This window comes from Scyliorhinus torazame, chromosome 13, assembly GCF_047496885.1.
Source record: "Scyliorhinus torazame isolate Kashiwa2021f chromosome 13, sScyTor2.1, whole genome shotgun sequence".
Lineage (NCBI taxonomy): Eukaryota > Metazoa > Chordata > Chondrichthyes > Carcharhiniformes > Scyliorhinidae > Scyliorhinus > Scyliorhinus torazame.
In genome coordinates, this window is record NC_092719.1 from 33,882,697 (window position 1) to 33,895,230 (window position 12,534).

Sequence of the window (12,534 nt, forward strand, 5' to 3'; positions counted from 1 at the left end):
TTATGTGCCCTAATAGATATCAGCTCCCCTCTAACCACTGCCTTCAGCGCCTCCCAGACCACTCCCACCTGTACCTCCCCATTATCATTGAGTTCCAAGTACCTTTCAATACACCCCCTCACCCTTAAGCACACCCCCTCATCTGCCAATAATCCCATGTCCATTCTCCAGGGTGGACGCTGTTGTTTTTCTTCCCCTATCTCCAGGTCCACCCAATGTGGAGCATGATCCGAAATGGCTATAGCTGTGTACTCCGTCCCCGTCACCTTTGGGATCAGTGCCCTTCCCAGAACAAAAAAGTCTATCCGTGAATAAACTTTGTGGACATAGGAGAAAAATGAAAACTCCTTACTCCTAGGTCTACTAAATCTCCAGGGGTCTACTCCTCCCATAGAACATAGAACATAGAACATTACAGCGCAGTACAAGCCCTTCAGCCCTCGATGTTGCGCCGACCTGTGAAACCACTCTGAAGCCCATTTACACTATTCCCTTATCGTCCATATGTCTATCCAATGACCATTTGAATACCCTGAGTGTTGGCGAGTCCACTACTGTTGCAGGCAGGGCATTCCACACCCTTACTACTCTCTGAGTAAAGAACCTACCTCTGACATCTGTCTGATATCTATCTCCCCTCAATTTAAAGCTGTGGCCCCTCGTGCTAGACATTACCATCTGAGGAAAAAGGCTCTCACTGTCCACCCTATCCAATCCTCTGATCATCTTGTATGCCTCAATTAAGTCACCTCTTAACCTTCTTCTCTCTAACGAAAACAGCCTCAAGTCCCTCAGCCTTTCCTCATAAGATCTTCCCTCCATACCAGGCAGCATTCTGGTAAATCTCCTCTGCACCCTTTCCAATGCTTCCACATCCTTCCTATAATGCGGTGACCAGAATTGCACGCAATACTCTAATTGCGGCCGCACCAGAGTTTTGTACAGCTGCAACATGACCTCATGGCTCCGAAACTCAATCCCTCTACCAATAAAAGCTAACACACCGTTCGCCTTCTTAACAACCCCCTCAACCTGAGTGGCAACTTTCAGGGATCAATGTACATGGACACCGAGATCTCTCTGCTCATCCACACTGCCAAGAATCTTACCATTAGCCCAGTACTCTGTCTTCCTGTTATTCCTGCCAAAATGAATCACCTCACACTTTTCTGCATTAAACTCCATTTGCCACCTCTCAGCCCAGCGCTGCAGCTTATCTATGTCCCTCTGTAACTTTTAACATCCTTCCGCACTGTCCACAACTCCACCGACTTTAGTGTCATCTGCAAATTTACTCACCCATCCTTCTACGCCCTCCTCCAGGTCATTTATAAAAATGACAAACAGCAGTGGCCCCAAAACAGATCCTTGTGGTACACCACTAGTAACTGGACTCCAGTCTGAACACATCCCTTCAACCACCACCCTTTGTCTTCTTCCAGCTAGCCAATTTCTGATCCAAACTGCTAAATCTCCCTAAATCCCATGCTTCCGTATTTTCTGCAGTAGCCTACCATGGGGAACCTTATCAAACGCTTTACTGAAATCCATATACACCACAACAACTGCTTTACCCTCATCCACCTGTTTGGTCACCTGTCTGCTCCATAAAGTCCTTAAGCACCCTAGCTGCAGCCGGCCTCCTTCCGGTCCTGGACTTCGATCTATCCAGCCCTGGGTCCAGCACCGTATTAAAATCTCCACCCATTATCAACTTCCCCACTTCTAGGTCCGGGATTCGTCCTAACATACGCCTCATAAAGTTGGCATCATCCCAGTTCGTGGCATACACGTTCACTAATACCACCGCCTCCCCTTGCAATTTGCCACTCACCATCACGTATCTGCCCCCACTATCCGCCACTATAGTCTTTGCCTCAAACATTACCCGCTTCCCCACTAGTATGGCCACCCCCCTGTTTTTTGCGTCTAGCCCCGAATGAAATACCTGCCCCACCCATCCTTTGCGTAGTCTGACCTGGTCTATCAGCTTCAGATGCGTCTCCTGAAGCATAACCACATCTGCCTTAAGTTTCTTTAGGTGCGCGAGTACCCGTGCCCTCTTAATCGGCCCATTCAGCCCTCTCACATTCCACGTGATCAACCGGGTTGGGGGGCTCTTTACCCCCCCCCCCCTTTGACGACTAGCCATCTCCTTTTCCAATCCAGCTCCTCACCCGGTTCCCACGTAGCCGTATCTTCCCCAAGCGGCGCCCCCCCCGCCCCAACCCCCCCCCCCCCCATACCAGCTCCCCCTTCTCCCCAGCAGCAGCAACCCAGTTAACCCCCCCCCGCTAGATCCCAAACTAGCGTAATTGCACCCCCCATGTTGCTCCCAGAAGTCAGCAAACTCTGGCCGACCTCGGCTTCCCCCCGTGACCTCGGCTCACACTGCAAGGCCCCCTCCTTCCTGCTTCCCTGTTCCCGCCATGATTACCATAGCGCGGGAACAAAGCCCGCGCGTCCCTTTTGGCCCCGCCACCAATGGCCGGCGCCCTCAGCTCCTCATCCTCCCTCCCCCATGACATGGGGAAGAGAGAAAAGTTACAGGGTCGCAGAATTAACAACTTGGGAAGTCATCTCTTCCCTCTTTTCCCCCCCTTCACCCCACATATTCACCCCCCCACTTTGTCCCAAACGTTCCTTTTATGGCCCGCTCACTCCAGTTTCTCCTCGACAATAAATGTCCACGCCTCATCTGCCGTTTCGAAGTAGTGGTGTTTCCCTTGATGTGTGACCCACAGTCTTGCCGGTTGCAGCATTCCAAATTTAATCTTCCGTTTGTGCAGCACCGCCTTGGCCCGATTAAAGCTTGCCCTCCTTCTCGCCACCTCCGCACTCCAATCTTGATATACGCGGATCACCGCGTTCTCCCACCTACTGCTCCGAGTTTTCTTTGCCCATCTGAGGACCATCTCTCTGTCCTTGTATCGGAGAAATCTCACCACTATGGCTCGAGGAATTTCTCCAGCCCTCGGTCTTCGCGCCATAACTCGATAGGCTCCCTCCACCTCCAGCGGACCCGTCGGGGCCTCCGATCCCATTAACGAGTGCAGCATCGTGCTCACATATGCCCCGACTTACGCCCCTTCTACACCTTCGGGAAGACCAAGAATCCTTAAATTCTTCCTCCTCTCATTATTCTCCAGCACCTCCAGCCTTTCCACACACCTTTTGTGTTGTGCCTCGTGCATCTCCGTTTTCACCACCAGACCCTGTATGTCATCCTCATTCTCAGCAGCCTTTGCCTTCACGACCCGAAGCTCCTGTTCCTGGGTCTTTTGCTCCTCCGTTAGCCCCTCAATCGCTTGTAATATCGGGGCCAACAGCTTTTTGAGTTCTTCCACGCAACGCCGCAGGAACTCTTGTTGGTCAGGGCCCCATATTAAACTGCCTCCTTCCGACGCCATCTTGCTTTGTGCCTGCTTTCCTGGCCGCTGCTCTAGAGGATCCACCGCAATCCGGCCACCTTCCTCTCTTTTTTCCATCCGTGTCCAGGGGGGATTCCCTTCTGGATTACAGCACAGTGTTTTTTGCCGTTAAAATTGCCGTTGGGGCTCCTATCAAAAGCCCAAAAGTCCGTTCCGCCGGGAGCTGCCGAAACGTGCGACCTAGCTGGTCATCGCCGCACCCGGAAGTCCTCAGACTTAGTAGTTTTAACATGTTCTACTAGTACAGCGAAACGATCAACAAAAACATTGAATTATCCCAAAAAATGAAATACAAGTGAAGACATCATAATCAAACTGTACAGTGCTCTGATGAGACTATGTAATCTGACTGTGTATAGTACTGGCATTTGAGAAACAAGGGAGACATTCATGCATTGGAGGAATGCATTACAAAATCACCAGACTGATTCTGTCAAGGCCTGGATTATGAAGAAAGATTGCATACATTTGGACTTCTCAACCATGAAAGGAGACATCTAAGGGGTGATCTAGTATATTCGCAGTATAGAAAATGATTAAATTATATGAGGAAGACCAGGGTCACAGGAGGAACAACAAGTAGCTTTTTTGTGTACGGTCAAGCATTTAGTCTGGCACACTAATACTGAGATGGTGAATCTATTGCAGGCAATCAAGATATACCATACCCATATCTGTAGTAACTAAGTGCAAACGGACAAAAATGCTTTTTATTAAAATATAAAAACATCTTGACAATGTTTTTATGGTATGTGCTTTCCTTTTAAGTTTGTTTCTCAGTTTCAGCTCTTGAATTTCAGAGGTGTTAACAAAAGGCGAGTACTTGCTGCACGGTGGATAAGAAATGTATGGCGCAGTATTGATAAATTGCTTAATTTTATACTTAATAGGTATCTGATCTCTTTTTTAAAAATGTTATTTTATTACCAACATGTATCAAAACAGGTTACAACACATAAACACCCCGGGAAACAAAATTCCCAGCAATCAACTATACAGTCTGTACAAATTTTCTTCTCCAACCGCAGGAAGTTGTATAGGTCACCCAACCAAGCCGCAACTCCGGTGGCGATGCCGACTGCCACTTCAGTAAAATTCGCCGCTGTGCAATCAAGAGAGGCGAAAGGCCACGACTTGGGCCTTCCTCCTCTCCATGAGCTCCAGCTTCTCTGAAACCCCAAATCTCGCCACCAAAGGGTCCGGGTCCACCTCCTCCTCCACTATCCTGGCGAAGACAGCAAACACTCCCGCCCACTTATTCTTACCTGAGTCATATACACCTGTGCACCACCTTAAACTGTATCAGGCTCATCCTTACACATGAGGATTACCCTATGCAGTGCCTCACTCCATACTCTCCAGTTTATCTCCCCATCCCATTTCTCCCTGATCTTCATCACCCACTCGCCTCCCTGCTCCCCCAGCCACTTGTGTATATATCCCCAATTCTTCCCTCTCCTTCCACATCCAGAAGCAGGAGTCGCTCCATCAAGGTGTATCCTGGCAACCTAGGGGAACCCCCTCCAGACCTTTTGCGTAACTCCCTCACCTGCAGATAACTAATCTCACTCCCCCTCGTCAGCTACACCCTCTTCCTTAGCTCCTCCTGATTGGCGGACCCTTCCTCCAAATACAGATCCCTCACCTTGGCCAGCCCCACTTCCCTCCACCTCTTAATTACACTATCCCCACCCCACCCGGGCGCAAACCATGATTCCCGCACAGCGGCGTTAACACCGACATCCCTTGCACCCTAAAATGCGTTCTCAACTGAGATTCCAAGTCTTCACCATGGACTGCACCACCTGTTAAATTCCACTTATGGAGCCCCGTCCATTCTCTCGCTAACTGAATCCCTAAATACCTAAACCTATCCTTCGTAACCCCCTAAATTTGCCTGCCGTCCCAGCGCATTCACCGGGAAACTTTGCTTTATTGGTACCTGATCCTGCGTGTAAAATATAACTAACTGTTCTCAATGATCCCAGTAATCGGCTGTCAGTTTTCCATTTAAGTGAGTAAATGCATCATCGTGCATTGTTATTTAGGACTTCACAATTGTCCTTTGTGCTAATGGTTAGGCTCTTCAAATAGCTTGAAAAATAACTTGATAAAATTACTTAATATTCTGAAGTTTTTATCATTGATGTGATTTAAGTCTAATTTTTGATGACTTTTGAAAAACAGCTGAATATTTTTCATTTCACTGGACATTGATGATACCATTGTGCAGCTTATGATGTATGGCCCCTCTCATTTCTGTTTGCTGTTATCAGCCAGCAGGTGTGGTGAAAGTGGAATACTAATCTACATAAACTGTATAGCAGCCAGCATCTTTTTAAAAGCTTGATAGATTACATGGTCCAATAAAATGAATTTTCCAACCATCTCAAAGCAATGTGATTTTTAAAATAACGAAATTGTTACTGGGTAACCAAAATTTACCATAGCATTTTTAAAAAAAAGTGTTTTTTTTAGCACGCAATGGTTTGAATTGGAGATGACAAGAATGTACTAGACAATACCAATTGGTTTTATGGACTTATTGATTGAATTTTACAGTAAAACTTTTAGATGAAGAGTTTTGACAGCTAATTTTGCTGCTTTGTATTTGCCTTTTTTTGTAACTTTCGCTTTTCCCCCTTTGTTCCTTGAAATGTTCTGTAATTTTTAAAGTTCTGATAAGCCTGCAGAAGAGAAGTTATCTGTAATCTCCAGATGCTAACTGCACTGTTGTGTTTCTAGCACTGTCTTATTGTTTCCAATATCCAGCATCTGCAGTTTTTAGTTTTCTTTTCAAACCTAATGTGTGGTTGATGAGAGTAATTTGTTTGTTCACCTTCTCACCCAGAGGAGGTCTGCAACATAGACTGATCAAAGAAAAAACAAGGTAGACAAAACATTAAAAGCATGGGGGGGATAGGATAGAGTCTTTAAATATGTACTACTCCCATACCATTTAGGGGTTTCTGTTGTACTGTATTGATTCTGGGTAGGTCAAGGACATACTCCATAGAGAAACAATAAACATGAAGTTAAATGCTACGAGACTGTATTTCCACTCCAGTAGCTGCTACAAATATTAATATCAATTATTATGAGTTTAACTGGTCTGTCGCATTCACTTTAATTAATATATGTATCACTATTTTTATGACTAAGTGGATGGAAACTAATGATTTTTGTTTTCAAGGTGTGCTCTTTTAGGCAACACTTTTATATAAAAAATAACTTCAATTGTGACACTGATATGAACATGCTTAAGTAGGTCATCTCTGCCTTCTAGGGTGCCCTGGTAATCAAAATTGAGGAACCACATATATCCCATGGAAAAACATGGTTAAAGCTGCAGATCAGTTTAGACACTCCTCAGGTCTTTGTAATGTTTTCCAGAATCAGCCAAGGCCTCCTTAACTCTTAGTTTTCTTTTCTGGGAGTCAAATTACCTCATAGTAGCCCTCCAGGTTGTCTGTAGTCCAGCATCTAGTTCTTTGTGACACCTTCTTGTAACATCTGCAGGTTGAAGTTAAAATTAATATAAAGAGCCTGGCATGATACTGAGACAAAATGTTTCCCACATTTTCTTTCCTACTTGTTCCTCTTTAGGAACAGGCTGTGCTATGACTAGATTTATAAAACTAAATGTGGATTTCAATTTGCTTCATTCACAGGCTGAAGTAAAAGCAACGGTTATCTTCCTCAGTGAGATTGTTTGGGAAAAATTTCGACCAAATACAGGCTGTTTTGAGCCTTTGATCTTGCATTTTCCTGACTACAGCAAAGGTAAAACAACAATTTTGATAGCTTTCATTATTTGATTAGTAATATACGGTATCATTGTTGAAAATATAAAAAAGACTTGACATACTTTTGAAGTGTATTGGAAACAGAGGAGCTATTATGCACACAGGAAACTCCCACAAATAACAATGTTAATGACTAGATAATCAGGTGGTTTTTTTAGCGACACTGAGGGATAAATAATGACCAGAACACTAGGGATAACTTCATAGTACCATAGGATCTTTTATGACCCCCTGCAAAGGCTGACGGGGTTTTGGGTTAATGGGTCACCTGGAAGATGATACCTCTAAGTGTGACACTCGTCAGAACGGCACTGGAGTCTCAGCCTAGATTTCCCTACTAAAGTCTCTGGAGTGGAATCTGCATCAATGTCAGAGGTTTGAGTGTGCAACCAACTGAACCACAGCTGATGCACATAACACACGTTTACATATTTTATTTTTTTTAAATCAAAGTTTAATTGTTTGCTGTCAATCACTGCAGTTTAATGAATTAAAATTCTACATAGATGTTTTTCCCTAAAATGACACTGCTGAGTCCCGGTTATATTTTTTACTCTAATATTTCTTTCGTTCTTAGCCTTAGTGAATAGCAGCAGTTATTTTGGTCCACATATTAAAATGTGATGAGTGAATGGATAGGAATTGTATCTTTCACGTTAGCGCCCGTCTAAGCAGGTGAGATGTCTAGTCTTCAAAATACCTTGAATGGACATTATATCAGAGCTTTAGAAATAACACGCAACCAAGGATCTTGGAACAGTTATTGTAGGTTTCAAAGGGTTTATAATGACAAAATCATTGCCTTTTTGAGCAATGAGGGATCGCCAATTATGCAGGGTGTGGCAGATGTTTCCCAAAGTGTATCCGTTTACTGTAAAGTAGAGAAGCTTCTTCGAGCAAGAAACTTTCTATGTTGCAAATGTGGGCAGACAATTATACCTTGTTGAAGTAATGGGAGCAAAGTGGTAAATTTGATTAGGGCTGTTCATTCATAGGGAGTATGAACTGATTGGGCAGAATCCTGGCTTGTTTCCATCTTGCAAATATTTCTGTATATGCATTTTTGGCCACATTGTTTGATTTCTCTCTGTGCCCTTTGACAACACAATCAGCCTCTAGCTGAAATCTTTGGTTACATGCCTAAAATAACGAGCAGACCAATTATCTAGGCATATGATGTGCTGTTTAGGTGGATTGGCCATGCTAAATTTCCCCTTGGTGTTCAAAGATGTGCAGGTTAGGTAGGGTTACAGGAATAAGGTGGAGGAGTAGGACTAGGTAGGGTGCTCTTTTCGGGGGGAGGGGGAGTGGGTGGTGTCAGTATAGACTCAATGGACCGAATGGACTCCATCTGCACTGTAGTGATTCTATGGCCTGTATTTTCATTCTTTCACGGAATATTGACATTGCTGGCTAGGCCAGCAATTTTATTTCCCATTTTTAATTGCTCTTTAAAAAGTGGTAGTGAATTGCCTCCTTGAACACCTGCAGTCCATGTGGTGTAGTTACACCCACAGTGCTGTTAAAAAGGGAGTTCCAGGATTTTGATCCAGCAACAGTGAAGGAACAGTGATATACTTCCAGATCAGGATGGCGTGTGACTTGGTGGGGAACTTGCAGGTCCTTGTCCTTCTAAATGGTAGAGGTAATGGGATTGGAAGGTGCTGCCGAAGGAGCTTTGGCGAGTTGCTGCAGTGCACCTTGTAGATCAAGGTTTTCAAAGTGTGGTTCGTGACCTGCAGGTGGGCTGCAGGCGGGTATGGGGAGGTTCGAGAGCGAACCATTGTGGTATTCCTGTGGTGGTCCCGATTTCAGGAGAAACGTCCAACGGCCGCTACAAGCATTTTTATTAAGAATTGCGACCACTGCCACCTTTTTAAATGAGAAGAAATAAGGCTGTGTGCAGTCTTCTGGCCAGAAGTGGCAGCAGTGAGCAGGTCACGCATCCGGCATGTACACTTGATGTCAAGTGCCCTGTACGTACGTGCTTTTGGCGCCAAATCATGGAGGAGAGCTTCTTCCATTTTCTAGCTGCTGTCGAGCAAGGCAAGAGGACTGTGACAATGAATCATTTTCTTACAAATAAGAGACGACCAGAGGCACAAATGGGCAGTGTACATACTGGACAGGAACTTGCAACTGAATCTGCTGCAGAAAGCTGTTTGGAGAGTCCAGGGCAGGACAGAGCAGTGCTAGTTACCTCTGTACAGAGCTTCAGGGTCTCTGGTCAACAGTCTACAAAGAAGAAACTTTAATTGGGATCAAAGCAGTATGAAGATGATTTCTTGAGATATGGTTTTGTCAATTGTGCCAATGCAAGCAAGGATGCAAAGCCCATGTGTGTTATATGCAGGGAAGTACTGGCAAATAAGAGAAGTTTCAGATTTTGAAAGAGAAATGGTTGGGTGAAAAATCAATGAATTTGGGTGAAAATTGACCCTAGAGTCAGTTGTTACCTTACAACTGACTCCAAATGAAAAGACTACACTGCTGTACCTGAATTGTGATACCACATTAAAAACAAACCAAAAGCCCATGAGGCTGTCAGCTTTCTAGAACAGCATCTCCCAGGAGTATCCAGTAAAATGTGCATTTTGTTGCTATTGCCCTTCACGACGATCTACTTGTGCGAACTTAGATTTTCCATTTTGACAATGACTAAGACTGCACAAAAGAACTGGCTGAAGTCTGCTCCTGATATCCGCGCTCTTTCTCCCTGTGAACCTGATTGGAGTAAGTTTGTGTGGACCAAGCAGGTTCCCATTTTGCATTAAAGGTAAGTGAACGTGTGTGAAGGTCGGCCAGCGTGGGTTACAAAAGTTGGCCAGCATGAGTTAGTGGGTCCCGGAGGGAAACATTTGATCAACACTGTCGTAAATAGTACACGCTGCTGCCACTGTATCTCTGGTGGTGGAGGGATTGGATGTTGAAGGCTGTGGGTGGGCTGTTTTATCCTGGATGATGTGGAGCGTTTTGAGTGTTGCCTGAACTGCACTCATCCAGATATGTGGAAAGTATCCCATTATGCTCTTTACTTGTGCATTGAAGGTGGACAGGCTTTGGGGTGTCAAGAGGTGAGTTACTCTCTGCAGAATTCCCAGTCTCTGACCTGCTCTTGTAGCATCAGTATTTATGTGGCTGGTCCGGTTCAGTTTCTGTTTAATGATAACTCCCAGTATGTTGATGGGGGATTCAGCAATGGTAATGTCAGGGAAGATGGTTGGATTTTCTTTTGTTGGAGATGGTCATTGCCTGGCACTTGTGTGAAGTGAATGTTACTTGCCACTTTCTCAGCCCAAATCTGAATGCTGTCCGGGTCTCGCTGCATATGGGCACTGTCTTCTTCAGTGTCGTAAAGTGTGCTGAACATTATGCAATCATCAGTGAGCATCCCCACCTTTGACCTTATGATGATGGGAATATGTAGAATAACGCCTGAAGTAAATTAATATATATAATGACAATTATCATTACTGGTCTCCTTTTTTGCGTGAGTTTCCTCTGGGTGCCCCGGTTTCCTCCCACAAGCCCTGAAAGACTTGCTTGTTAGGTGAATTGGACATTCTGAATTCTCCCTCTGTGTACCTGAACAGGCGTCTTGTGTGGCGACTAGGGGATTTTCACAGTAACTTCATTGCAGTCTTAATGTATGCCTACTTGTGACACTAATAAAGATTATTATATATTTTTAACTTCAGCTGACCTCCAAAGAATTCTTTCAAATGATCATCCTTCAGAATTCTCTGCAGAGTTTTATGCCTCTTATATTAACATTCTACTTGGAGTATTCTACACTGTCTGTCGAGATTTAAAAGAGCTGCGACATCTGGTAAGTTTTTACTACTTTCTGTGTGCCCCCCCCCCCCCGGTGTCCCTGCATTCTGAGAGTGAGATGTCTGACTGTGTTGCTCTGAAATGGTCACCTATTTGGTGGCTTTGGGACCTTTCTAAGAAGCTGAAGTATTGGGTTGGGAAGAAGCTGAGGGGAAAAAGTGGAGCTGTGACTTAAAAAAACATGGGACAGGATTCTTGACTGGCCTGGAATGGCTGTGTGGCAACAGCTTGGAGTGGCCAGAAATAAAATAAACTTAATTTTGGGTCTATATGTAACAAATATTGTATTTTCAACACGCACAAGTGCAAAGTAAATGTGGGCTTCTGAAGTAGAGGTACTGTAGGAATTGCTGGTGAAGTTTTTTTTTTAATAAATATTTTATTGAAAATTTTTGGTCAACCAACACAGTACATTGTGCATCCTTTACACAATATTATAACAACACAAATAACAATGACCTATTTTATAAACAAAAAATGAATAAATAATAAATAACAAAAATGAAAACTAGCCCTAATTGGCAACTGCCTTGTCACAAGTAACACTCTCCAAAAATATAATTTAACAGTCCAATATATAATTATCTGTAGCAACGACCTATACATATTATACAGTATATATTAACAACCCTGAGAGTCCTTCTGGTTCCTCCTCCCCCCCCCCCCCCCCCCCCCCCCCCCCCCGATCCTGGGCTGCTGCTGCTGCCTTCTTTTTTCCATTCCGTCTATCTTTCTGCGAGGTATTCGACGAACGGTTGCCACCGCCTGGTGAACCCATGAGCCGACCCCCTTAGGACGAACTTAATCCGCTCTAGCTTTATAAACCCCGCCATGTCATTTATCCAGGTCTCCACCCCCGGGGGCTTGGCTTCTTTCCACATTAGCAATATCCTGCGCCGGGCTACTAGGGACGCAAAGGCCAAAACATCGGCCTCTCTCGCCTCCTGCACTCCCGGCTCTTGTGCAACCCCAAATATAGCCAACCCCCAGCTTGGTTCGACCCGGACCCCTACTACTTTTGAAAGCACCTTTGTCACCCCCATCCAAAACCCCTGTAGTGCCGGGCATGACCAAAACATATGGGTATGATTCGCTGGGCTTCTCGAGCACCTCGCACACCTATCCTCCACCCCAAAAAATTTACTGAGCCGTGCTCCAGTCATATGCGCCCTGTGTAATACCTTAAACTGAATCAGGCTTAGCCTGGCACACGAGGACGACGAGTTTACCCTGCTTAGGGCATCTGCCCACAGCCCCTCCTCGATCTCCTCCCCCAGCTCTTCTTCCCATTTCCCTTTTAGTTCATCTACCATCGTCTCCCCTTCGTCCCTCATTTCCCTATATATATCTGACACCTTACCATCCCCCACCCATGTCTTTGAGATCACTCTGTCCTGCACCTCTTGTGTCGGGAGCTGCGGGAATTCCCTCACCTGTTGCCTCGCAAAGGCCCTCAGTTGCAT

At 45.0% G+C, this 12,534-nt stretch overlaps 1 protein-coding gene across 2 annotated transcripts in view; it reads left to right on the forward strand.

The window, feature by feature from the left end:
- orc5 (origin recognition complex, subunit 5) overlaps positions 1-12,534 on the forward strand; it is a 140,041-nt gene that overhangs the window by 24,434 nt on the left and 103,073 nt on the right. For both annotated transcript variants that reach the window (XM_072471311.1, XM_072471310.1), the window contains exons 6-7: positions 7,103-7,214; positions 10,936-11,066. In XM_072471311.1, coding sequence (XP_072327412.1) covers positions 7,103-7,214; positions 10,936-11,066 — 243 coding nt within the window. The remainder of the gene's footprint in view (positions 1-7,102; positions 7,215-10,935; positions 11,067-12,534) is intronic.